At 42.1% G+C, this 26665-nt stretch overlaps 2 protein-coding genes and 1 non-coding gene across 5 annotated transcripts in view; 1 reads left to right on the forward strand and 2 right to left on the reverse strand.

Moving 5' to 3' along the window:
• Positions 1-13: 13 nt before the first annotated feature.
• TRNAP-AGG (transfer RNA proline (anticodon AGG)) lies at positions 14-85 on the reverse strand. Its single transcript has one exon. It is a non-coding gene; the product is annotated as a tRNA-Pro (tRNA).
• A 342-nt stretch (positions 86-427) lies between these two features.
• The window catches only part of MPZL1 (myelin protein zero like 1), a 31266-nt gene continuing 5028 nt past the window's right edge, over positions 428-26665 (forward strand). The window contains exons 1-4 of the mRNA XM_072398392.1: positions 428-558; positions 16326-16703; positions 17620-17755; positions 23060-23165. Of these exons, the coding sequence (XP_072254493.1) occupies positions 477-558; positions 16326-16703; positions 17620-17755; positions 23060-23165 (702 nt within the window). The 5' untranslated portion in view covers positions 428-476. The remainder of the gene's footprint in view (positions 559-16325; positions 16704-17619; positions 17756-23059; positions 23166-26665) is intronic.
• The window catches only part of ILDR2 (immunoglobulin like domain containing receptor 2), a 203574-nt gene continuing 201924 nt past the window's right edge, over positions 25016-26665 (reverse strand). For all 3 annotated transcript variants that reach the window (XM_072398387.1, XM_072398386.1, XM_072398391.1), the window contains one exon: positions 25016-26488. In XM_072398387.1, coding sequence (XP_072254488.1) covers positions 26261-26488 — 228 coding nt within the window. In that variant the 3' untranslated portion in view covers positions 25016-26260. The remainder of the gene's footprint in view (positions 26489-26665) is intronic.

Raw genomic sequence — 26665 nt, forward strand, 5'->3', positions numbered from 1 at the left:
GTATGCAAAATTTGGGCTCGTCCGGGATTTGAACCCGGGACCTCTCGCACCCTAAGCGAGAATCATACCCCTAGACCAACGAGCCGCTGAGCCTGCTTATCACACATGACTTATAAAACAATGAGATTGCATACGTAGACTATTGACTAACCATATAAGCAATGCTCCATGCTATTGTATACTTTGTATTAATATTAAATCATTTCCATTTGTTCATAAACCAACAGCAACATTACACAGATATCGCTGCACTCCTAAACCCACAACAGATTTAGCCAATCAGCGTTCAAATCTTGCCTTCGGTCTCACCCAATCGTTTGCGGGTTCTCTTTAATTTGATTGATAGACTTCATACACAATGGGATCCTTGTATCTTTGCGTGACGTCAGGATCTGGGCGGCCGCCGGTCCAATGGGATTTCGGCAGGGCGGAGCTGGGTATGGCTGTGTGTGTGGAGCGGCAGTGCTGAGGTGGAGATGGCTGAGGTGATGCGGCTGGCGGGCTGTGTGTGCGGGCGGAGGACGCTGTGGCCGCTCCTTATAGCGGTGCTGTGTGTCGGTAAGTACTGGGGAAGGCTGCTGGCTGTGGTGGGGGGAAGATGGCCGCTCGCTGAGGAGGAATCCACGTCCTCTGAGCCGGAGGGACCTCCCACCCCGGGCTGGGATTGTGTGAGGACGGTGCTGGGCTCAGGTGGGGGAGGAGGGGCAGAGGGTGCACAGGGCAATGTGTGTGTTGGGGGGGTGGCATGGTGACTATGGGGGGTATTGTATGGGTTTTGGTGCTACCATGGGTGGTGGCACTTTTGTTACCCTGAGGGGGGTGGCATTGTTACCATGGGGGTATTGTATGGGTTTTGGTGGTAACAATGGGTATTGTTAGTGATGGGTGTATTGCTGCCACCTCATGGGGTGTTTTATGCACAATAGGGGGCTTGCTATTACTATCCAGGGGGTATTTGTACTTGATGGAGGGGTATTTGTAGTCCGGAAGGGTATAAAGGTCCCTGTATGTACTGGGGGTATTACAGTTGTTGCTCAGGGGGTATCTTGGGCTTGTGGGGGGTAGCTGTACCCAGAGGGGGGGGTATTGAGGGCCCACTGGGTGTCGCTTAAACAGAGGGGTTGGGGTTTTGCAGGGGGCCTTTGGGTAATGTCCCTTGTATGGGGGTATTATGGGGCCCTGTGGTCATTCTCTATGTACATGAGGGGTATGGGGACCATAATGGGTAGTGTTGTATGTGCAAAGGGTATTGTAGGCCTTTGGTTATTGCCTAATGTATGAGGGTATTATCGGCCCATTGGGTTATGCTGTATACACTGGAGGGTATTATCGGCCCATTGGGTTATGCTGTATACACTGGAGGGTATTATTGGGTTATGCTGTATATACAGGAGGGTATTATTGGCCCATTGGGGTATGCTGTATATACAAGGGGTACTATGGACCCTGCTTTATGTACAGGCGGTAATATGACCCCCTTTTATTAGTGCTGAATATATAGAAGGACTTTACGAACCCCTAGGGTAATACTGTATTAAAGATGGGCATTGTGGGCCCCTTTAATAAATCTGTATGTATAAGGGGATGTTATGGGCCCCTTGGGTGATGCTGTTTGTACGAGGCTATTATGACCACCTTGTATTAGTTCTGTATGTATAGTGGGGTATAATGGGCTTTTTGGGGGAGGTTGTACAGGGGGGCATTGGGAGTTTTGTATGTATAAGGGGCTATTATGGGCCTATTGAGTGATGCTGTCTGTACAGGGGGTATTGTGATTCCCCCTGGGTGGTTCTATATGTCAGTCTGTACAAATTTGTATTCGGGGCAGGGTCCTCTCCTCCTCCTGTGTCACTGTCTGTATCTGTCTGTCAATTGCAACCCCTATTTAAAGTACAGCGCTACATAATATGTTGGTGCTATATCTAAACTGTTTAATAATAATAGGAATTTTTTTTATATAGACCTTAACCCAATCAGCTCTTTTCCTAATGACCCTCCATCTATACCCATAACCAGGCTTATCTCCCCGTTATGGGTCACTGACTCGCTAAATCGTGAACCCCGAGGATCTTCCTGACCCCCAGGGGCCCGTCTGCGTCTATATAAAATCTGCATTGGCAGCGTCCTATAGCCAGTGATAATGACGCTTTCATGTGGCCGTGTGAAGCTTTTTAATTCCTGTCGGTGAGGGCGTTCCGGATTTGTTTCTGTCTATAATTAATACCTCGGGTGTTCTCTCACCCCGGCTCCGTGCGGTTGGTTTGGCCCCCGAGAAAACGTTGCTTGTGCTTAGTCATAGAAGGTGCAGCACTGTAGAGATTTCTCTCTTTATGAGTTAATGTTGCGCTTTATAAATAAATGATTGGAATACTGTAAATGTTTCCAGCTCTCTATGACGCCGCTAATGTAGGTGATTTCCCGGGGCCGGTAAATACGTCCATGTTTGAGTGTCAATAAACGCGCTTTGATGTCCTCTGGCCTGGTGAATGTACGGGATGTTTTTGTCTTGGAGGTGTTTTTGTCCGTGCTGGCCGTACTGCTTCCTCTAGAACAAGGAAAGTCTTTTGATGGGCCGGACGTGTTTCCTGGTCGCTTCTGGAAGGAGTTACCTTTTGTGACTTGCAGAGCATTTTCTATATTCATGCTCGCTGATAAAAAAAAAAAATGGTCCTTTAGTATTCTTCCCAGAAAGAAAGTAGGCGGCTTTTAAGTAAACCTTCAAAAACAGCCGGGTGGGTACTGAAAAGTGCCGGGTGGTCCACCCAGCTAAAAGTACCTTGGGCGAACACTTCTTATAATTGTGCACATAGATCCTAATGGGTTATTGGTAAAATCTTCTAAATGTAATTATAAATCAGTTTGTCATTTTGCTGGCAGAGATGATCATACCCACCTTGGGCACTGCCCCGCAGGAATGTTGGGTCATGTATTACTGACTTGGCATACGTGAGATGAGATACCGATGATCGGACCGGACTGCACACACCTGTATGATTTTCTTGTATTGTGGGGCCAATTAGTAATTTTTTTGGGAGCAGGGTATATTTGGGGATCCTGTATTTTGCAAGGGATATTATAGGCCATTGGGTAGTGCTTTGTGTACAGGAAGGTATTATTAGGTTATTTTGTATGTACTGTGGACCTCACTGGGCAGTGCCATATGTATTGTGGGTGCTGCCTAATATACTATTATTAAACAGGATTTATATAGCGCCAACATATTACGCAGCGCTGTATATTAAGTAGAGGTTGCAAATGACAGACAGATACAGACAGTGACACAGGAGAATGATAGGACTCTGCCCTGAAGAGCTTACAATCTAAAATTAATAAATAAGAACTACTTTGCAACTCTTTGCCCTTTTAACCTATCTGCAGCCTATGGTACTTGCTATGTGGCCCTTGGTCCTAACAAATCACTAATCAGATTCCATTCCCTACCTACTGAAGCACAGTGAAGGAAAATTGATCAAATTCCATTCCACTGGCAACAAAATATCATTTCTTTCTTTCATGGGGTTTGTTTATACAGGTGGCGGTGACAACCAATAGTCCCATGCCTAATAAACGAGCATTTAAACATAGCAGCAAGGTGGGCCTAAGCTCTCCGCTCATTCCCAATAGGTAGCTGCGGTGAGATGCTGCCTGTAGTGCCTTGGACAATATAATGGATCGCTATTAATGTCCGGGCTGCAAATAAGCAGACAGATTAGTTAAATGACCCATTGCTGAGCTGGTTCTATAACTTACAACTTGCCGTTCTGATCCTGGGCCTTATTATCTTCTAAATCAATGACACCGAATGCATCTCAGGTGTTCAACTTTACAACACAACTTGTCACATCTGCATGCTTGTTTCCTGTGTGTGACTGAAACTAACACCAAACAATCAGTGTTACAGCCAGGTAATCAGCATCCTTTAAGATAATTTCATCAATAGCAGCTCAGTATGGGTATTTCTTTTTTAGACCCCCTATAGCTAAGGTCAACAAGCCTAAAACAATCGCTTTTGTTTTGCTGACTGTTGGTCAAATAATCATTCAGATAAAAGGTCATTCTGAGCAGGTATATGTCCCCAGCAAAAGTAAAGCTACATACACACGTGCAATAATTGTCGTTGGAAAGGATCTTTCACGATGCACGAATAAGCGCTGTACATACGCCACCATTCTGCTGTATGGAGAGGGGACCAAGGAGCGGCACCCCGATGTGCTCTCTTCCTTTCACTTCTATTACGTTCACTCGTCGTCCATCGTCCGTGCATCTGCCAGGACGGTCATTCGGACGATGAGCGCTGTAAACGCGCCAGATTCTCGTAATCAGCCCTGAGGCGATTATCGTACGTGAATCATCTGACGTGTGTACGTAGCTTTACATCTGGGATCTCTAAGCACCCGCAAAAGTCGGCAGCAAAGATGGCGGCTTCATAGAATGCTGCGATGAGGATCCTGGACCTGTTATCGCTGCAGGGTGCTTGCATACCAGTAAGTGTATGCCATGATCTGCAAATATGCCTTGCATACTTGCTGATTCAAGCAGAAGCTCACCACCCACCGACATCACAGTACAGATCCGCTTTAATTGTTGCTTGAGACCAATCGTCTTGTGTGAAAATCAAGCGTGCGTCAGTCCCCAATGTCGTTTTACGGTGTTACTTCCCCCTCCTCTTGGATTGTAAGCTCCTTTGGGCAGTGCTCAGCCTGTTACAATGTATCTGTCATTTGCGACCCTTATTTAATGTACAGCACTACATCATATGTTGGCGCTATATAAATACAGTTTATTAATATCTGTCATTGACCGCTGACACAGTGGGGTGCTTCTTGCTTTTCCTCCGCACCCATACAAGCAAACAGCAATGTCAGCACCGTGTTTGTTTATTCCACCGATGCCAGAAATGATTGTTTCCAATGACATAAAATTGACGCCTCTTCATGTCTTAAGTGAGCTAAAACTTTAATAAGTAACAATTACCTTTTTCAAGTCAACATCCTTGTAAATAAACACCCAATGATTCATGTAAAATTTAGTGTGTTTTTGTTTAATGGGTCCAGAAAAGTTTAAACAGAAGTGTATTCTTGAATTTTGGCAACCCATTGAAGTGACCCCCCCCTCCCCTCCTGTATTGATGAACCATAACATAGGCGGACGTTGTTCTGACATCATAATTATGTGTGGTTTCTCTGAGATTCCACAGTGATGATCGTCTGACTTTGTTTATTCTCTGTCCCCCGAGAGACTATGAGAAGAAAAGGGCTGAAAGTGGGAGAAACTGCATGAGGTCAATTAACGAGCAGAAGCTGAAACGACTTTGCATGGTGGGATTAATGCTTTTTGGCAATGGCTGAAGCAAAGAACACGTGCTGGATAATTGTCATTTAAAATGAACAAATGCTAACATATTATTCATTATATTGTGTAAGGATCAATGATGATTCTATGGCTGCGTACACACATTCAATATTTGTCTTTGGAAAAGATCTTTCACGATCTAAAAGACTGAACGATGCATGAACGAGCATTTGACATACAGCACCAATCTGCTCTATGGGGAGGAGAAATGACGGAGCTGCACCCCCCATCTCCCCTTTACTTCTATTATGATTGTACTTCATCTGTGGATATGCCAGGACAGATCAATGAACGACGAGCGCCAAATTTTCATCCGAAATCAGTCCTGAGGTGAATATTGGACGAGAATAATCGGACGTGTGTACGTAGGCTTAGCTTTCCATTTCTGACAGATTCATTCGGGAGATTCGGTTATCCTTTATCGTCACCACAGATGACGATGGACAATTATGTACCCAACCATGCATTGGTGGCCGGTAAGCGCATGATCCTTAAACAATCGCATTTGCAACAATCCTCTCTTCTCTGTGACTGATCGACTGCCGCGTGAATAGCACTGAGATTTAATGCGTCGTTCTTTTCACAGGCTCTTTCGATAAACATTGTCTTCAACAATTGTCTAATGCATGTTTGAAGCTTTAAGGTGCCTATTATTAAACATTATTTATAAAGTGCTGACATAATATGTAGCGCTGTACAAAGTTCATAACCATGTCACTAGATCTATCTCAAAGAGGCTCACAATCAAATGTCCCTACCATAGTCATATGTCTTTATTGCAGTCTAAGGAAAATTTTTGCATGAAGCCATTTACCCTAACTGCATGTTTTTGGGGTGTGGGAGGAAACCGAAGTACCCGGGGAAAACCCACACAAGGAGAACCTGCAAACTCCATGCAGATAGTGTCCTGGCAGAGATTTGAACCTGGGACCCAGCGCTGGAAAGGCCAGAGTGCTAACCACTGAGCCACCAAGCTGCCCATAGATTTTAGGTTTTGGTTGCCGTTCATCTATAACCCCATTTGCTAAGTTATCAAAAGATCTTTCTATAAATATGTGAGATCACATTGTACAGATCGACTTTGCTTCCTGCTGGCTTAAGCTGCGTACACACGTGCAATTCTTGTAGTTGAAAGGATCTTTTATGATCCTTTCCAACGATAAGAACCACACGATGCATGAACGAGTGCTGTACATACAGCACCCTTCTGCTCTATGGAGAGGAGAGGGAGAGAACGATGGAGCGGCACCCTGCTGTGCGCTCTACCCCTTACCTTGCATTAGAAACGCTCGTTGTTCATCGTCCGTGGATCCGCCAGGATCGGGCGAGAAAAATTTGACTTGTGTACGTAGCTTAAGCCTTGTAACTTTGACTGGAGTTATGGAAGAGTCTACAAATGCATGTGCATTCCCCAAAATTGGCTACTTTTTTAGGTTAGGGTGAATGTAGGTCCCTTTTGGAGGGGATACTTACCTGCCCCTGTTCTGTTGTATGCACCGGCATCTTCTTCTGATTTTTGATCTTGATTGGCCAGGCGGGGATGTCTTGCGTCCCAGCATGCTCGGGACAAACCAGGGTGTGCCCGGGTGTCCTCGCAATCAATTTTTACAGATAAATGACAATTGGGCAAGATAAGAATACTTGTTGCAGAACAGACATCACCTTCCTCTTTCTGCAACAAAACCCTGCCTGGTGCCAAATCTTGGGAATTTTAGTTCAAAAGCTAAAATTGAATATATTACAGCTTTGCCACTCTGTAATGGTAACACACGTGTCCCTGGGTTCCTACTTTCACTCTTTTTACGGTCTGTGGAGGGACCAATGGTGGTCACACAGACTGGACTTCAAGTATATCCTCCTTTCTTACTTTACAAGAGGGTGGTGGAATCTGTAGTTTGTACAAGAGGCATAATACTGTTTTGCTTCTAGTTCATCTCACAGTTAGTAACAAGGACGTGGCCTGTCCAGCAAGATTTTACCAGGCATCTTATGTCTTTGCTAGAAATATTGTTAGCCTAAAAAAAGAAAAACGAATGCAGCCACTTCACCCAGGGTTGGTAATATGTACAAATTTTGTTTTTGAGTTCAATCATACTTTACAAAGCAATTTCTTACTTTTCGACTAAAGCTCTTGTAAATGCTCTCACTTTTTTATATACTTAAGCATTTGAAACTATTCTCATCCTTTTATCCATTGGAATGTGTTGGTAAATGCTTAGCCAGCATTGCGATACCACAGGACTGTTTCTTCACATTTTTTGTTCTTAAAAACTGCAAATCCAGTGCTGTAATCAGCAGCTTTTAGGAAAAGGCCACCTTCAAATTTTCATGACCGTAGTTTTGTGCATCCCGAATGCCCTGACTAAGTGTAGCAGCGTCTATATTCATCACTTTACAATGACTAGGATCACACTCAGTGGTTGTACTTTGACCTAATAGCAGAGTACAAAAATGTGCAAATCCAGCCAAAACTTTCCTAATAGTTTAGATGACTGTTGTCACTGCAGTGATCTCCCCGACCCTTTTTAGCTGGGCACACCACCCGGCACTTTTCAGTGACCACCCGGCTGTTTTTGGTGGTTACTGAAGAGTTGGGTCACAATACCGGGGCTGGCACCCAATTTATCATCGTCTGGCCTCAATTCATTGGATCTGATTTTTAAAGCTTTAAAGTATAAAGGATATACTTTCATCAGTGAAGCTGGGTGATCCAGCAACCACCCAAAAACTGACATATATTTTTGGAATTGGGTTGTTTTGTTGTAACTTTTTTGCTGGATAGTTACTAGACTTTAATCCAGACTTTCCAAACCTTTACCATGGGGAATGCCTTGAAATAATTTCCATGTCTAAGGGAGCCCCTGGTCTGCCCAACTTTTATGGTACGTTAGCCCGATGGTCAATGTCACGGGGAATGTCACGCTTACAGATAGCCAAAAAGATCAATGCTAACTGACCTGACAGTCACAAACTACTCATTGCTCTAGGAACCCTAACAACTTCTGGAGGAACCCCGTTTGGGAAATGCTGCTTTATTCTGATAAATCAAAGTGTGGCTCTGTGTTGCCAACAGTTCTCATGTCTTGTAATAAGTTACACTTCACCAAGTGTTATGAGTAGAGAGTCGAGCTGGTATGTAGAGATAGAAGCACCTCTATTCTGTACCAGTAATTGTTTCCTTGATATAGGTGACAGGTGTACTTTACCTGCAGGTCTCTTTACTTGCCGCTCCATGTTAATATTAATAATAAACAGGATTTATATAGCGCCAAAATAATACTTAGCGCTGTACATTAAATAGGAGTAGCAAATGACAGACAGATACAGACAGTGACACAGGAGGAGGAGAGGACCCTACCCTGAGGAGCTTACAATCTAGGAGGATATGAATTAACACACAATATATGCATAATGTGGTATGTTATTTGATAAATGGCGAACATCAGATAATATAAATATTCTTGGCTTTGCAGAATTTATATCAGTGCTAAAAAAAATGACTCATGATAGGAAAATATCCTTTGTATGTACATTTGCAAAACAAAGTAAAGGGAAAAAAAACACTGGGTTAAAGTTGAACTCGCCTTTTTTTTTTCCTCCCGCCTGTTCTTGTTTTCTTTGGTCCTAGAAATATCAAAATCTTTTATTTCTTGAACTTTGGGGAATTAGATTGTAAGCTTTTCTGGTCAGGGTCCTCTCCTCCTCCTCTGTCACTGTCTGTATCTGTCTGTCATTTAATGTACAGCACTGAGCAACATGTTGGCGCTATATAAGTACTGTATAATAAGCAATAGAAACTTCTTATCTCTTCCTTATCCTCACTTTATTTTCAGGCTGATAGATTACCAATATCATGCAGCTCATGACTTCACATCCGCACTATCCACAGCCCAACCCTGTAATTTATCATTCATCTTACCTGCTGTTTATTAGCACTTAGCAATAGTCTCATCCAATCATAGAAATTATGCTCAAAATGAAATGCGGCACTTCTGCACCCGCTGGTGCCAGGGAAGAATTCAATGCTCATCAGCCGGTAGCATCCCCACCAACCTTCCTGTCCCGGTTCTGTCCTGACATGCAAAGCGTATATACTTCCAAACATGAGCTTTTCTCCCCTTCCTGCACCCTTTTAATGGCTATTGATGGTGCCTATCATAGTGGTGGACCATTAGGAAAGTATAAGGACTGGGCTTATCTCTGGCACTATCCAAAATTGTTTGACATTCCACTAACAAAGGGAGATTTTGGGGGCTTCTGCAACAATGGGTGCTTACACTACTTAAATCGGTTCACCCCCTTCCTCCTCGTGATAAACTCTAGAAGCTCCCATTTTTAATGCAACAATCACAGTATCTATTCCAAACAACTTTCATTCGTGGTTTAAGTAATTTTGAAAAAAAAGCTCTCTGAGCATATTTTAGCATTTGTGGTTGATGGTTACTTAGAAGACAATGCATCCTGCAGAATGCTAAAAACCGAATAACCACAAAGAGCCCAGAGAGAAGTGGGTGCAGGAAATGTCAGCCCTGTTCTATGCAAAATTATTGTAGTTATAGTTTGGGTTAAAGTACTTTCTATGCCAGTTTAAAAAAAATTAAGATGAAGTTCTTCCACAAAGTCCAGAATCATGTGACTAGCTGTCCCTCAAAGGAGCTTACAATCTAATGTCCCTACCATAGTCATATGTCATTATTACAGTCTAAGAACAATTTGGGGGAAGCCAGTTAACTTAACAGCATGTTTTGGGATTGTGGGAGAAGTACCTGAAGGAAACCCACACAAACACAGGGAGAACCTTCAAACTCCATGCAGATAATGACCTGGCCAAGATTCAAACCTGGGACCCAGAGCTGCACAGGGCAAAGTGCTAACCACTGAGCCACCATACTGCCACTCATCTCTTTGTGAACCCCCCCTCATGAGCACACATACGCACAAACCGCATTCGCGTTCTGCATATATGCAGCCACTGGACATGCGCATCCCCTGACTCATATTGGCATGTGTGTTCACGGCCGAATCTAGCATTCTAAGCCAGGATATTGAATTTTTTTTTTACAATGAGTGGATCGGATTAGGTTCTAAAAATCAATGAAAAAGCCATCTTAATGTCCTTTTTCATGGCTGCACACTTTATTACTTTTGCACCCCTTTTGCTTCATTCACAGTGGCTCAGTGGTTAGCACTCTGGCCTTTGCAGAGCTAGGTCCCAGGTTTGAATCCTGGCCAGGACACTATCTGCATGGAGTTTGCAGGTTCTCCCCGTGTTTGCGTGGATTTCCTCCTACATTTCAAAAACATGCAGTTAGGTTATTTGGCTAAAATTGACCTTAGACTCTATTCATGGCATATGCCTATGGTAGGGACATTAGATTGTGAGCTCCTTTGAAGGACAGCTAGTGACATGAGTATGGACTTTGTACAGCGCTGCATAATATGTTGGCGCTATATAAATACTGTATAAAAATTCAACTTCCAAACGTTCTATTTGGCTGAAGTGGCGTCGGTGAGAGCTTACACATGGAGATTTTCCCTGACCCCCTCATGTGACTACACTGAACCAATCGCTATATAGCAGCGCGGTTTCATTCTCCTCCATCCCTGGAAGTACTGGGCATTTTCTTGGCTTAACACTGCAGTATGTGCAACTGCAAGAGAAGGGGTCATTGAAACAAAATCTGCTGCTCTTCAATGAGACTGAAAAAAAAAAAGTAGCACAGCTGCAGTTCCCTTTAAAATCTCTCTGGAAACATCTGCTCCTTAATCTCTGGAGTTGCAACACTCTGTGTGTCATTGACTATGTGTAAGCAGTCTGCAGGCAGGAAGCTCAGCTCATTTTTCAAGACTTTTTTTTTTTTCTTTGGATAGTTGTGAAATTATGTCTGGGAGATCTTTAAATCACAGCTGTGTTAGTCCATCTCTGCTGTCCTCCCTTTCACACTGAACCGTCTTGCGTCAGCAGCTGCCCACCTAACTGCATCTCTATATATCATATTTCTTTTTTTACATTTTATATCCTTGTTGGTCAGATTTTGGGTTTTCCTAAAGCAGATATGGCTGCCTTTTCTCTATAGTATATTATTATTACACAGTATTTATATAGCGGGGACATATTATGTAGCGCTGTACAAAGTCCATACTCATGTCACTAGCTGTCCCTCAAAGGAGCTCACAATCTAATGTCCCTACCATAGTCATATGTCATTATTACAGTCTAAGGTCAATTTTGCAGAGAAGCCAATTAACCTAACTGCATGTTTTTGTAATGTGGGAGGAAACCCACACAAACACGGAGAGGACCTGCAAATTGCATACTCCAGACAGTGACATAGGAGGAGAGGACTGTGGCCTGAAGAGCTTACAATCTAGGAGTAATAATATTTCTTATCAGTGTGTTTGCTTGCAGCATCCCACCCAGTCCTTTCCCAGTCTGGGTTCTGCTGTACAGGGAACTCCAGGAGGCCGATACCAGAGTACATTCAAAGGGATTAAACTATCTGCATTAAAATAAATAACATATTAAATGTTAAACACACAGCTGCTTTTATTTTTGTCTTTAAAGAGGAACTAAACTCAAAAACGGCCAAAAAAAAATTCACTTACCTTCCTGCAGCACAGTCGATTGGTCCGGAGGTCTCTTCCATTGGGTCTTGCGCCGTCCTGGTATCTGTCTTCGGGGCCGGCGCTCCAGGTGCTGCCATCTTCTCATCATCTTCTGGGTTCTTCTTACTACGTCACCCAGGTGCGAGATTGGGTGACAAAGTTGGGGAAAAAACATGCTGATCTCACTACGCATGTGAGAGATATGGTTTTTTTTTTTCCCTATTCATGAAAGGGCTCCTTCTGTGCATGGCCGAGGTGCTCAGGCATGTGCAGAAGGAGCACCCAAGAGCCTGTCGGGATGCGTGATGTAAGTATCCCAGGAGGCTTTGCCTAGGCAATCGAAAATTAATGGGGTGTTTTTTTTTTTTTTGTTTTTTTTTTTTAAAAAGGGTTGTTGCACTTTTATGTAAAGTGAAAATTCTGAGTTTAGGTTTGCTTTAAATCTACCTGAAGCTTTAAAGCAAACTTTTTCTATACCAGGAACTCTAAGATCCCTCTAGAACAATTTCTCAACTTTTCATCCATAGGGAAAGTTGAAATAACTTTCAGGTTTTAGGCTATAATCCACAGATCAGTAAATATCAGAGAACTGGATGATCAGTAATACAAATCCCTTGATAGGGAAGATGTCTCCTGTATATTGGTAAAGAATTAGAATCCTCAGATTATGTGCAGCATACACAATGCATACCAAACCTCTCCAAGGTTTATCTCACTGTAAAATGTTTATAATAATCTCCTGTGGGGGAGGCATTTACGTAAGACAAGTAAAGGGGGGAAAGTTCCCTGTCTCTGTGGTGGGGGGAAATGTTTAATGTCATATTTAATATACTGTGTCTAATTTATGTGTAATCCTCCTGTAGGTTAAATTCCTATCGTGCCTTGCATAGGAGTTTAGATCGAAACTCAGGGTTGCTAAAATCTTAAAAATCCAATGTTTGGGCAGCAGGGTGGCTCAGTGGTTAGCACTCCGGCCTTTGCAGCACTAGGTCCCAGGTTTGAATCTCGGCCAGGTCTATCTGCATGGAGTTTGCAGGTTCTCCCCCTGTTTGCGTGGGTTTCTTCTGGGTACTCCGGTTTCCTCCGGCATTCCAAAAACATGCAGTTAGGTTAATTAACTTACCCCTAAAATTGACCTTAGACTGTACTAAAGACATTTGACTATGTCTTTAGTACAGTCATTAGCATGTGCGCTCCTTTGAAGGACAGCTAGTGACATGACTATGGACTTTGTACAGCGCTGCGTAATATGTCAGTGCTATATAAATACTGTATAATAATAATGAGGGAGACTAAGAAGGTAATAATAATGTTTCTGCAAGAGGACTTGTAGTTTTGTTTGCCAGTCTTGCTAGGTCATTGACCCCCGTATTCTCCTCAGCAGGGTGGGTGGCAGCCCCTGTATTGTAACCCAACTTTTTAGTAACCACCCAAAAACAGCTGGGTGGTAACTAAAAAGTGCTGTGTGGTGTGCCCAGCTAAAAGGGACTGGGGAGAACACCAATTTGGTCAAGGATACAGCCCAGCCTTGTGATTGGTCAGTGAGAGAGTAGCCGAACACACTACTTTTTTCGCTGCTCTTATCAACGTGGCATCACATGTGCACTACATCAGAACCTGATTGGCCCGAATGCTGACTTTCTCTACCCTGAGAGCGTCTGTATTGTCCATTACAAGAGGCTGATGGCACAGCAAATTTATGTTTAAAATTCTTTTATTATATATCTTACCAAAAATTGAAAGTTTTAGAACTGCCATATAGTATACTTGGTGTATCTAAACCCAAAGCCAAAAATGTATATAATGGCACCTACCATGGGGTGGCAGTATTTGGGGCTTACAATTAAAGACAATGTAATCAATTGTTTATAAATGTTTTAGTTCTGTGCCATGAGGGGGATATGAATGGGAAGTGCGGCACCGCCTTTGGAAAACGGTCACAGATCCCTAAATGTCTTCTGACTTCAGTACTTAGGCTTAATTTTCTCTGTAGATGATCATTCTGTGTAACTGGATGGAGAAGTGTAGGTTACCCTAGGTTGCTCCATACATTTTTCCACTTCCTGTTCTAAGGATGCCATCACCAAAGATTGGAAGATTTTGCCTCCTGTGAGTGCTATAAGATTTTGGTTTTCCATCACTTGGGCTATGTTAAGACCGGCCATAAGGTTGCACAGCGACCACCACCATTAGGGGGCAGCAGTGAGCAATATGCAAAACGCTGGTTCTGCATAAACAAAAGTTTTATCGTTCTTTTCAAAACTAAGAAAGTTTTGCTATTTATAAACTATAAATGATGTCCGGCGTGACCTACCATGTGCATGGATATACTAGATAGGACTGTATGTCCCCTTCTTGGATGCAGGGACTTATGGAAATTAATGTGTGTTCTCTAGAAAACAAGGCATAATATGTTAGTTGTATATAATTATAGGAAGTAAATTATACTTTTTATTTACGTCTCTGCCCAACAGGATACAAGCAGCAACGTTTCCTCAGCATCTGCTTCCTGAGCAAGGCATGACCCAGCTGGCTCATACTTCAGTCACTGTTTCAGCAGGAAATGGGGACAGGTCAAATCTTCCAAAAACATTGAGCCTTACCTATAGAAACTGCAGGAGTCTCGGAGGGTTTCTGGAAAGAAGCCGTATACAAACCTGCAAAGGGTTTTAGTGAGCCTCCCCCCTGTGTAGTTTTCTTCAGGCAGGTTATAGTGGATAGACTTTCTCTAGTGGCCCCCATGGCTCTGCTTATTGCATCGTGAGGATTTCTCCGTTGTATTTGCAAGGTGATATTTGGCTTTGCAAAAGGTAAATCCAAAGGGTATATCATTTGTGGCAAACAAATTCAGTTCTTGTATCCAGAATTCAGCTTTAAAGGTGAAAGCTGAACTGCAGGAAAAATAAAAACATCCATGCAATAGTCTACCCCCCTACAAAAGTTAAAATGCTAATTTTGCTCTATAAGAAGCTTTTTGTCTATTAACCCCCAAAACCCAGTATCCTCCAAGCTGTAGATGGACACAATGGCCCTGATTTATTAAAGCTCTCAAAGGCTGGAAAGGATTCGCTCATCAGTGAAGCTGGGTAATCCAGCAAACCTGGATTGAATTTCCTAAAAGTATTAGCTATGTGTTAGCAAATGTTTTTAATCCTCAACTAAATCCATTCCAGGTTTGCAGGATCACCCAGCTTCACTTATAAAATTGTATTCTAACCAGCCTTGGAGAACTTTATTAAATCAGGGCCAATGTCCTGCAATTGGCTGTGTTACAACCACAGAGCTGTTTACAGAGGAGGCTACAGGGGACGGGGATGTGGTGGTTCAGTGTGAAACAACGGCTCGTTGTTAAATATCTTCTTTTTTAATCAAAGTCTTGTTTCTACTAAAAGACTAAAATTTGACTTGTGCTCGAGACCCACGCTCGCCGAATCTCTAGCGTCGCCTTTCCTAATGCTTTTACCCCTGAGGGAACCTTGATATAATTTTGGAGGTCGGTAACCCTTGATGAAACGAATTTGAGGCTCAATCTGGCTACAAGACCCTTCATTAATATTATTACGCAGTATTTATATAGCACCAACAGTGCTCAACCCAACTTTTTAAGTTGGGTGGGAAGAAATTGTAGGTGGGTGGCAGCCCCTGTATTGTGACCAAACTCTTTAGTAACCACCCAAAAACAGCCGGGTGGGTGCTTAAAAGTGCCGGGTGGTGCACCCAGCTAAAAGGCCCTGGGGAGAACCCTGACCAACATATTATGCAGCTCTGTAGAAAGTCCATAGTCATGTCACTAGCTGTCCTTCAAAGGGGCTCACAATCTAATATCCCTACCATAGTCATATGTCATTAAGTCTAAGATTTATTTGGGGGAAGCCAATACCCTTTACAGTGTTAGTCAAAATGCCACATTTCTGGACAGCCAAAAGGATCCCCAGCCACATCCTAATGGCTCTGCCACATGGTGCTGAAGCCAGAACTAGGCAGGCACCTTTTAGATGGAAGGACAATGAGCCAAAGCTCAAGGAACATCCCAACAACCACTGAGAAATCCTTGGTTTGCACAGTACCTTGGTTGACAATAGCTGCTTTGGGGAAACGTGCAGTCAGCCATTACTGATGTCTTGGAAAAAGCTGGCCGTATGGCTTCTTTGTGAGAATAGAGAGCAGGTTTTCAAACTGGAAGTGTTGCTGGTTGTTGCAGTGTTAAAGCCATGCAACAAAATTTTTCTTTTTAGGTGGTCAGCATTGCTGTGTTGTACACTAGTTGGAGTCACACATACATTCAATCAAAATAGTGATCCCACTGTTAGAAATAATATAATTCGTCACTAATTGAATGTTCTTTGTTTTTTATTTTCTTTTTGCAGTAAATCTCTCCAGCTCAGTAGAGGTGTACACACCAGGAGAAATGACTGTGGAAAATGGCACCCAAGCCAAGCTGTCCTGCACTTTCAAGTCATCCCAAGTCGTCTCCAGTGGGATGATCATCATTTGGAGGTTCAAAGACGAGGAAAGCATAACTACACCAGTGAAGATCTTTGCTTATATAGGAGGTAAGCCTTACCCGGGGGATGCCCGCTTTAAAGACCGAATTTCCTGGGCTGGGGACCTCAATAAGAAAGATGCCTCTATCAAGATAGAAAAAGTGACTTTCAAGGACAATGGAACGTATATATGTGAGGTCATAAATCCCAGTGACCTGGGCGGCACCCCCAAGGAACTGAAACTGCGCGTGGTGGAAAAAGGTGAGTTAGATGAGTTGCTTAAAAACTATCTCAAGCCAACTTTTTAAATACCATTCATGAGTGACTTTTCCTAGACGTCATCAGCTTACTGCAGGCAGTCAGAAGTATTACCGCAGTCTCCGCTCTTCCCATTGGTCAGACTGCACCTATGTAGCTAGGTAAGAGTCTGGAGCCATTGCCGATTTGTGTCAGACAGGCGTCTCGGTTCAGGAAGTAGCTGATGAACCCTGAACAAGGATAACTTTGTCTCCGAGAGAAGAGCAGATGAAGGTATTGCTGGGGGAGCATTTGTGAGAGGTAATACATACCCACAGGTGGTAGATTTGCCCATTACTTGGCTTTCATGTACTGAAAAACATATTTGATACTAGGTCTACCTAAAGGCTTCCTGTATCACCAGATATCCAAGGTGGGTTTTATTCTTGTATAATATATATATATATATATATATCTCCAGACATTACCTGTCTATAGGGGCTGCAGTTATTTTCTAGTTTCAGGCCTTTTTCTTTTCTTCTGGTTATCATTCCATAAACCTACTTCCTATCCTAGGGTAACATAGATCACTTATAGTATCTTTAGAGAAGCGTTGTTGTCACCCTAGGACAGAAGGTGTTAGGACTACAGAGCGCCTCTCCCTTTTCTTTTCTTCACAACATAGGGGGGCTTTTCTATGTTCCACAGAGAAATGGGAATAGTAGAAGTAATAAGGGTCTAGAACAGGCAACATGCTTTTTTGTTTGTGCACGGCCGTGGAATGTGCTGGAGATGACTTAGCATTGCAAGTGTTACCTTAATGCCGATTAGTGAACAGCCCTTTATGTTCTACAGCTGTTTGAATATTGTCGGTTCTTTTTAGAGTCCTCCTTTTATCCAGCTACACTGTTTAATTGTTTTCTGTTCTCCTCTCTGGCAGGGAACCTTCCGGTGTCAAACGTCCCCTTTCTGGTGGGCATAATTTGTGCAGCGATTGGTGGCATTCTCCTCATCGCCATTATTGTGTTTGCAATAGTAATAACTAAAAAGAAGAGATCCAGAAAGAATTACAGGGGGTAAGAGGATGTTTTTTTGCTTTTTTTTCATGCCCAGAAATGTATTTATCTCTTTCCTGACATTCAGCTGCAAGTTAGTGCCCTCTCTGCACTGGTCAAACTTGCCTCTAGAGGAAATGGATGCCAGACTGCTGCAGAGAGCCCCCTGATTGCATACAGATTAGCTGAACGTCAGGAAGGAAGAGTTTGAAGAAGTAAACATAACTATTGGATTATTATTATTATTAATAAACAGGATTTATATAGCGCCAACATATTACGCAGCGCTGTACATTAAATAGGGATTGCAAATGACAGACTAATGATAAGTAGCGTTTTCCCCAAGGAGTCTGCAGTAGCAGCCTTCATATTCCTCCAAACATAAGACTTAAGTATTTCTGCCTTTTCTGCTGATTTCCAGCCTAACGAACACTTCATAGGATTCATCAGCGCTTACTTCAGGTGGAGTAACATTGGTGTTCAGCTTGTTTAATTGAGTTGTTGCTGTGAGGAATGATGTGTATTGCCAGGTGTTTGCATGTGGTTTTATTCAGTGTGCTAGATTGTAATAACAGTTTGTGGTTTTCCTGCCCTTCAAATGCATTATATAGAAAGCTTGAAAGTAAATTTCAATGCAAACGCCCAGGCTCCTGTTTACAAGCAAAGGCTTTTGTTTCAAATGACTGGGTTGCTGATTATCATGAACATTGTCATACTTTGCAATTTGCATCCTTTTTTTAAAAAGTAAGAACCGTAGCCAAAAATTTTGCAACCTTTTCCTATGGAAAACATGGAGCAGGGCATTAAACAAGTCCCCAAGCATTAAGTAAAAAAAACAACTTGCTTTCTCCCTGGCACATTTTCCTAGAATTGCATCTTTTTTGCAACTCCGATTCCTCAGTCTTCCTGATTGAATTTTAACCTGAAGGACAAAAGAACCTTCTGCGAGTGCAGGGCACCTATAGTCATAGAAAAGCCTGCCCATCAATTGTTTTATTAAAATATTTAATTTAATATTAATTTTGGGCTTTAAGATGTTATATCATCCAGCCATGTGCATCCTAAGTGCTTGAGAAGTCTCATGTTACTAACATAGTCAATATTTCTCAATTTGCACTGGTTTGTGGTAGCAAATATTCCAAAAATATTATAGGTGCTGCCCCCTTTGTAACAGGTAACAGGCTGCCTACACAAAACAGGAAGAAGCAAATGATTCTCCTGATAAAGAACTCATCATTATTTCTGCAGCATCGTTTCTTTTCCTTGACCAATGGCCAATGGTTACAGAAACTTCCAACAGACCAATCACTTTTTCACCAATGTGCAGACAGTAATAGATTTTGGTTATTTGCCAATCACAAATAACACCAAGTCATTTAAAAAAAAAAAAAAAAACTCAAACCAGTGTTTAGCACTCTAAGTTACTGTGAGAACTCCACTTTTATCTTGGAGGAGTTTTAAGGAAGCCAATATTCTCCACAGAAACTTTCCTATGCTGTATAGGAAAAAGCTGTAGGTGGGTGGCAGCCCCTGTATTGGGACCTATAACAGCTGGGTGGTCACTGAAAAGTGCTGGGTGGTGCGCCCAGCTAAAAGAGTCTGGAGAGAACTCTGTTCTTTTTTCTCTTTCCTGATCTGTAGAAAACTTTCAGGCAAGTTTAGTCACCTAAATTATGGAAACAATCATCGTAAAAAAAAACAAGCAGCTTTCTGGGATTTTCCCAGCTTGACTGTCAGCCGTTAGTCATTGGTGGGCAAAACAAGCCAAGTGGGTGAGATGCCACCCGGGTATGTAATTCCCATTTATACAGGAGAACTACTAAGTGGTGGCTGCGGGAAAGAGGGGGGGGGGGGGGGTATAGGGATCACCAAACCTACAAAGTGGGCTTCAATCAGCCTTGGTATGCATAACATAGGACAGCCATCATTTAATGGCTGATGTAGTTATTGAAAAACCACTACAAAAGAAGCATAGGGATCGTATTTACAAATGTGTTTTTTATATAATATATATATTGAGAAATAATATATATAGTAAAAAAAAAAGTTAAATAAAATATTCTAACTGCGCCCTCATTGACACATTTGGAAGTCTGAGCATTTATAGTACCCATCATACCTTCAAACATTAAATAACATCCCTATTCTAGATGCTGCAGAGTTCCAAATAGCAAGGATTAGAATATATTGATTTTATTGCCCAGTCAGGAGTCCATTGGTGGGACTTTAATATCCGTAGATTTCTTCAACCAGGTATATAGGTGGACTCCCCCTTTAAGTGTGTGGTTTGTTTGCATCGTTTGAGTATGCAATGACTGTGTGTGATAACAGAGATGTTCTTTTGCTGTGTTTTTACTGGTTTTGTGTGTTTATTATGCGATTTTTTTTATTGATACTTTGAGGTAATGTCAAAATTTTTCTAAAGGGTAACTAAAACCAAGAATAAAATATTGCTTCTTTTGGCAGTGGGGGCAAGGGTTAGGACCTATGTTGGGGTTTAAATGCTGCTTGTGTCCTCACTAAGTAAAACTTAACGTCCTTTCTGTTTTGTATAACACCTGGACAATAAAGGTGAAGGCACCTGACTAGTTTTAAAACTCTGTGCCAGTGCCAGGAAGAACCGGTGTCAAGGTCTCTTTATTAGAGATAATGGCTCTGCCTGAGCTCTCTGCAATATAAGTGACAACACTGAGAGCTTCTCCAGGTAGGGTGTAGCTGAGAACCGAAATTGGAGATCTCTTTTCTATAGTCCAGAACCTGGTGGGCAATCCAACCTGCCAACATTGTGTTTAAGACCAATGAACTATGTGTTTTATTTTTCAGGGTTTTCCTTGAATGCCACAAGTCCTCTTAACACACATTGACCTTTCCTTTCTCACTTGCATGGCCCAGGTGTCCTAATGATCTAAATCACGTAACCGTGTGAAATAATCCAAACTAATGGTGCTTGCATGGGGGTTCCCTAAACTGCTTTATTTCTCTTCTTGGTTTGGACATAATCCCAGTCTCTCGCTCTCCTTTGCAGACACAATTTGTGGTGTAGACGATGGAATAAGGTTAACTGGTCTTTATGGTGTTCTTCCTCCATTTCTCTCATGGTAACTTTTGGCTTGGTACTTGGTGTGCTGCTCCTCAAACTTCTTTGCCTTATGACCAACTGCACTAATCACTAATGCGCTTTGCTGCGGCTTGTTGCCTCCTTGGGCTAGAACATGATTTCCTGCCTCTTAAAAGGGAAACTGTAATAAGTTGGCCTTGATTTCATTTTTAATTTAAGGTCCGCTTCTTGCATTTTTTACTTCCCTTAAAAGTTTTGCAAAAGATTTACAAATGTCACACTTAGTGCACAGAACACTGAGGTTAAAACATTATAAGAGTTCTTTAAAGAGTACACACAGCAGAAAGGGTCTATTTGCAAGTTCTCTTTCCTTTTTTTGTTCTTCCCTCTCTCTCTCTCCTCTCCTAAACAAAAGAGCACAAGAGATTTGGATAAAAAATACAATTAGAATGACTGGAAGAAAGACCTGAAAGTTAATATTCTCCCCAGATTTTTTTTGAAGCTGTAAATGGGTGGTGGCCCTTGTATTGTAACCCAACTTTTTATTAACCACCCTGGGTGGTGCACCCGGCTAAAAAGGGCTGGGGAGAGCACTGAAAGTATGGCTGTACTAGTGTATAAAGGATTCATGTAATCATACCTTTATATCAATATCCAATAATCATTTTTCAATAGCTGCAGCCTGTAAGACCTCCATTGGTGTGTCCCCATACACAGATCCTCCAAATCAATTTCCAAGAAGGTCTATGCAGATTTGCAGCTTTCAGAACATCTAGCACAGGGCTTCTCAACCTTTTTTACCATGAAATAAATATATCCATTGCTCACAGTATATCCGTGTGGTGGTCATTGGGAAGAATTCCTCTTACATTGCTGGCCATTGGGAAGAATATCACCCTTACAGATAGCCAAAAAGATCATTGGGGTCACTTATACAGACCTGAGAGGTGCAAATTGCTCATTACTCAGGGAACCCTTAATATAACTCTGAGGAACCCTGCTTGGTTGGGATGCACATCCAGGTACACTGAGTGTAGCAAATATTTAGGTGTAAATCTAAAGGAAAACAGGTTTATGCAAAAAATCTGAATGTTCATTGTCAAATGACTTTATATGTCAAAGGCATATCAATCATCTTGCATTACAACCTTTGTTTTGTAACACCTGGCACATGTGTAAGCATTGCTTCTGGACCCCCCAAGAATCCAGGCCCGCTTAAAGGAAACCCACCGTCTCCTTCCACGTATTTACATTTCCCAGTTCAGATGACCAGAAGTTTTCCTGTTTATATCCAGTGCCCTTCAGATTGCACTTTTCAATAGGTTCGTGGAGCTGGATTACTGCTGGTATTTCAGCCTCAAACTGCATCAAGTATATTATATTTATTCCGGCATTAGTTCTATTTTAAATTAAATATAGCTAAAGAATGAATTTAAGCAATCTGTACTAGGCACGTTCTGATAACTGTTTGATTTTTGCATAAGCCTAATTGTAAATGGCTCTGCACACTTTTGCAGTCTTTTCTACTCATACTTTGTACTTCTGTGCATTAAATGTCCCCCCCTTCATCTCCATTACCTCTCCTTATCCCCTCATTGTTAGCAAGCCTACAGCACAGGAAGTTATCGGTTCACAAGATATGTGCCAAAATTAACACTTTTTTTATTTTCCACCTCTGAAACCAAACACCTTCAGCCATTTTAGTAGGCCAAGCAAATGGGGCTTAGGTACGCTTTTCAAATCCGATTTGCATCCTGTTTTCTAATGGTGCACAGTGCAGGAGATTGAGGAAAATAATACAAATTCACTCCGGAAAGCTAACAATTTGAATGTTATGTGGCACCTTTTTCACTTTTTTATTTTTTGTGGCTTTTTGCTTGAACAGTTCACAAAAGATAAATCCTAGAGATGAGTTGCACTGTGCTCTATATATGTTCTAAGCATTGTTTGTATCACCTGCATTTGTTGTGAATATCACCTAATTGTTGATCTGCCATACGCTGTGCCATGTATCGCCATGTTGTGTTATGTTTGCCTTCCCTCGTTCCATTATGTGAATTAGTGTATACTCATTTATTTGTTCCTTATTTTATTTTTTATTTCTCACCCTTCCTCCTTCTTTATTTTTCTTCCATTCCTCCCTTCCCTATATGTTTGTTCTTCAACCCCTTTTCTGCCATCTCTATTTGTTGTTGGGCTTCATTTGCAACCCGTTGCACGGTATTTGTTCCAATCCTGCCCGTCTTGGCTTCCTGCTGTGTGGGCAGCTGCAGCACCACTGAAAGTTTGATGTCCCCCGTTAAGCAGCCACCACGCAAGTCGCCCTCTGATACGGAGGCTCTGGTTACCAATGCACCCACTGGAACCATGCAGGTAAATGGTTTATAGATATGATAAGACTGCAATGTGTAAAGCAATGAGAGCTGGGATTATATCTGCTGAGAAATGTCTACCATGTTCTGTTGAAGAGCAAAGGACCACAAAGTTAGCTCAGCCCAGAACTGCCATTGATGGGTGGTCAGCAATGGGTGGGATCAGTTACTGCCCAGTCTCTTGGAGCCCTCAAGGCTTTTGCCTTTCTGAGATGGAGGTATTGGTTTATGTTACTATATTCCCAAAATCCCCTTTGCAGAGGGCAACTCCTGAATGAAGGCAAGTCTTGCAATTTCAATTCAGCTGTAATGAAATGTTTCCTAAAAAAAAAAATGAAACCCACCATTACAGACCCCTTCTTTTTTAATACGGGTGCCTGTTCCTGGGTGAATACTTGGCTATGAATACAAAAATTTAGCCACACAGCCAAGAAATTAACGTTTCCAGGAGTTCAACGGTGGCAACGTATTTTTAAGGATGGTTACTGTTACTTTGACATGAACCTATGTGGACTTCTGGAGCACCAAGGAAAAATGAGCTTCATTTTGGTCAACTCCAGCATCACATGTACATTTCATTCACCTTACCTTTGCTTCATCCGGCTGTAGGCCATAAGTAAAAGTTGTAGCAAGTTACACAGAGCTACAGATACCCATAGGGGCAGTAAGGTCTTTTGGAGTTAGGCTTCGTACACAGGTCACGTGATTCTCGTCCGATAATTGCCTCAGGGCTGGTATCAGACAAGATTCTGGTGTGTGTACAGCGCTCGTCCATCGTCATTCATGGATCCATCCTGATGGATCGACGAACGATCGTAATACAAGTAAAGGGGCCATAGCACAGCCGGGTGCCGCTTTGTCTTTCTCGTCCTTTGCTTCTCCATAGAGCAGAATGGTGCTGTATGTACAGAGCTTGCTCATGCATCTTTCAGTCTTTTGTCGTTGGAATAGATCGTGAAAAATCCTTTCCAATGACAATTATTGAACCTGTTTACCCAGTCACATGGTTTCTGCAAGTCAGGACCAGCAAGGTCTGAAAGCTGCTATTCTCTCAGCTTTGGCTGCAAAGCCCACGTGTTCACACGTTCTCCATGCATGAGAGTATGGGATATTTCCTTCAGGTTCCATTCCTGAGAAGAGCTCTGGGAGGATGAAGAAAAGGAAAGTATATACCCAGAGGAAGGGAATTAAAGCAAACCTGGATGTGGCAAAGTACAGATTTCATTAAGGAAAGTGTGACGCCAACATTTGACTTAGGAATAGCTGTAGCAGTTTGGTGAAATTTGGAATTCTGGTGGGGGGATATAATCGGAGGCCCAAAGACCTAAGAATCTAGCATAAAGTTCTGCTTTCCAGCAGCCATGCAATTTGTTAGGGGTTGCCTTCTAATGTAGAAGGTCAGTAGTTTGTGGAGGTTCCCTCTTTCCTTGAATATTCAAATAAATGCTAATTTATCCCTAAAGTTACATAAATGTGAGGTATGTTAGAGAAGGGAGAAGTTTCCTCACAAGGCTTCTTCCTCAGGGGTATGATGAGACTAATGATATGAATGATATGATATCAAAAGTTTGGAATACCAAGCTTAAAGGAGGCCGATCATCCTAGTTAGAAGCAGGGGATAGAGCCAATTACATGCTGAATTACTTTGCCCAATACAAATGATTTCCATAAGCCAGAGATTGAAGTGTAATCTGCCCAGCGATAATGCCCTTGTGTAGCAGCAGTTGCAATGCGAAACGCGTCGGTTTTGAGATCAACTTTGAGTGGAAACTATGCAAAACAGTAACAACAATATCCATTTGTGTACAACAAGAGTAGTCAAGGTGTCGGTTATTAAAAATACCAGTAATGTTTATTAGGTGGCACAATTGTTATCCCTAAACTGCTACAACATCATATATTGCCGTTCATTTATCATGATTAACATAATGTAGTGATTTAAATAGAAATATTAATATTAGCAAGATCTTGGTGTGGTAAATGTTTAATGCAGATTAAGCTTTAATGGAGAATAAAGAGGATTTCTAGCCCGCAAGGAACATCAGATGCTAACGCTATAAAGTAAATCATTGTCCATTCCACTCATGTCAGGGGACGCTACAGTCCTACTGCTGCAGTTTTAAGGAGCCGTTGTAGTAAACTGGTCAGCATCCAGCTGCAGTATCTTTGTCTGGTAGCTAAAAGTAAACTAAAAACATTCCTAAACTACACATTACTCCCTCCACCCTTCCTCCCCCTTGGTGTGTGCAGGTCCTAATCCCTAATGCAGCACACGCAGGTATGTTCTGTTTTATTTCATGCAATCACTGGACTGTGTGAGTATCCGGCGCTGTTATCAGTAAAGTGTGACTGGTTGGTGTGTGGGGGTGTCGGGGAGTACGCAGCAAACCTTTCACTGCTGGAATGCCTTTCCAGCGCAGCAGCTGGATGTCAGCTGGCGCCATGCCTGTGTGGGTTTTTTCCTCACTTTTTCCCTGTTATTTTGGCTCCTCTGCTGCCTGTTGCAATGATAATGGAATTTTATTTTTCAGCACTGTAATTTAGTGGCTCATTCTTGGAGAGCTCTCCAAATCCGGGCCTTAAAGTGAACTTGTACCAAGATCATGCATTGTAAAGTTTAGTCATGAGCAGAAAAAGCACTTTAGGACTTATCTCTTTATCTATGAGCATTGGGAGGAAATAGGCTGTCAAGTTTCTCAGCACAGACTTTTAGCCCCTTAATGCCTTGTCTGCTTTAGCTCTTTCCACTCTTGCCAACATTCTAATAAAATAATGAACAAATTGCAAGTGGTAGGGGCTGATTTCAGTCCAAGGGAGTAGGTAGTACAAGCGTGCAAGGGCAGATTTAATGTACAGACTAGCGCATTTGAGAATGCCTATTAACTTTCTGAGGAGCACTGGGTTGGGGTAGGTAGGTCCTTGCAGCCAGGGTTTACTAATCTAATGAATGGCTGCACAATAACTTATTGACTGATGCCAATCCTTCATTTGGAATCAGGGAGAAAGGGGTGGCAAATCCTCTGCTCTTATTCAGCTCTTTGTGTAATTTGAACTCCAGAGAACTTTATTAAACTACTTAATTTAAATGAATAAATGTTAAATTTCTGTGCAAAATTTCTCCTTATCTGCTGGGGAATAAATTACATTTAAAACACTATACATTCCATTTGAAGAATGGAGGTTTTTTGCTGGTCTTTTATGTCCTGGAGACATCAGAAGGGTCTTGTGCTTGAAGAGTTTTTCTTCATCTGCCGCACTTTGACGTTCCAAGAAGCCGGTCTGAGGTGAGCCGAGACAATAGTCATTTCTGGAAACGTACATTTTCTGTAATAAAACAAATGCAAGTTTATGGTAAGTGGGTAGAGCTTAATTTTTGCCCCATGGACCCTGAAAGATGCCAGGGTATAGCTCATCAGAGTCTACTTGAAACAGAAACCTAATTGTCACCATGGATTATCATGTTTACAGTTGCCCCTTTGCTAAAGTAATAATTTGTTTCCT

Source organism: Pyxicephalus adspersus, chromosome 1 (assembly GCF_032062135.1).
Source record: "Pyxicephalus adspersus chromosome 1, UCB_Pads_2.0, whole genome shotgun sequence".
In the NCBI taxonomy this organism is placed as follows: Eukaryota; Metazoa; Chordata; class Amphibia; order Anura; family Pyxicephalidae; genus Pyxicephalus; species Pyxicephalus adspersus.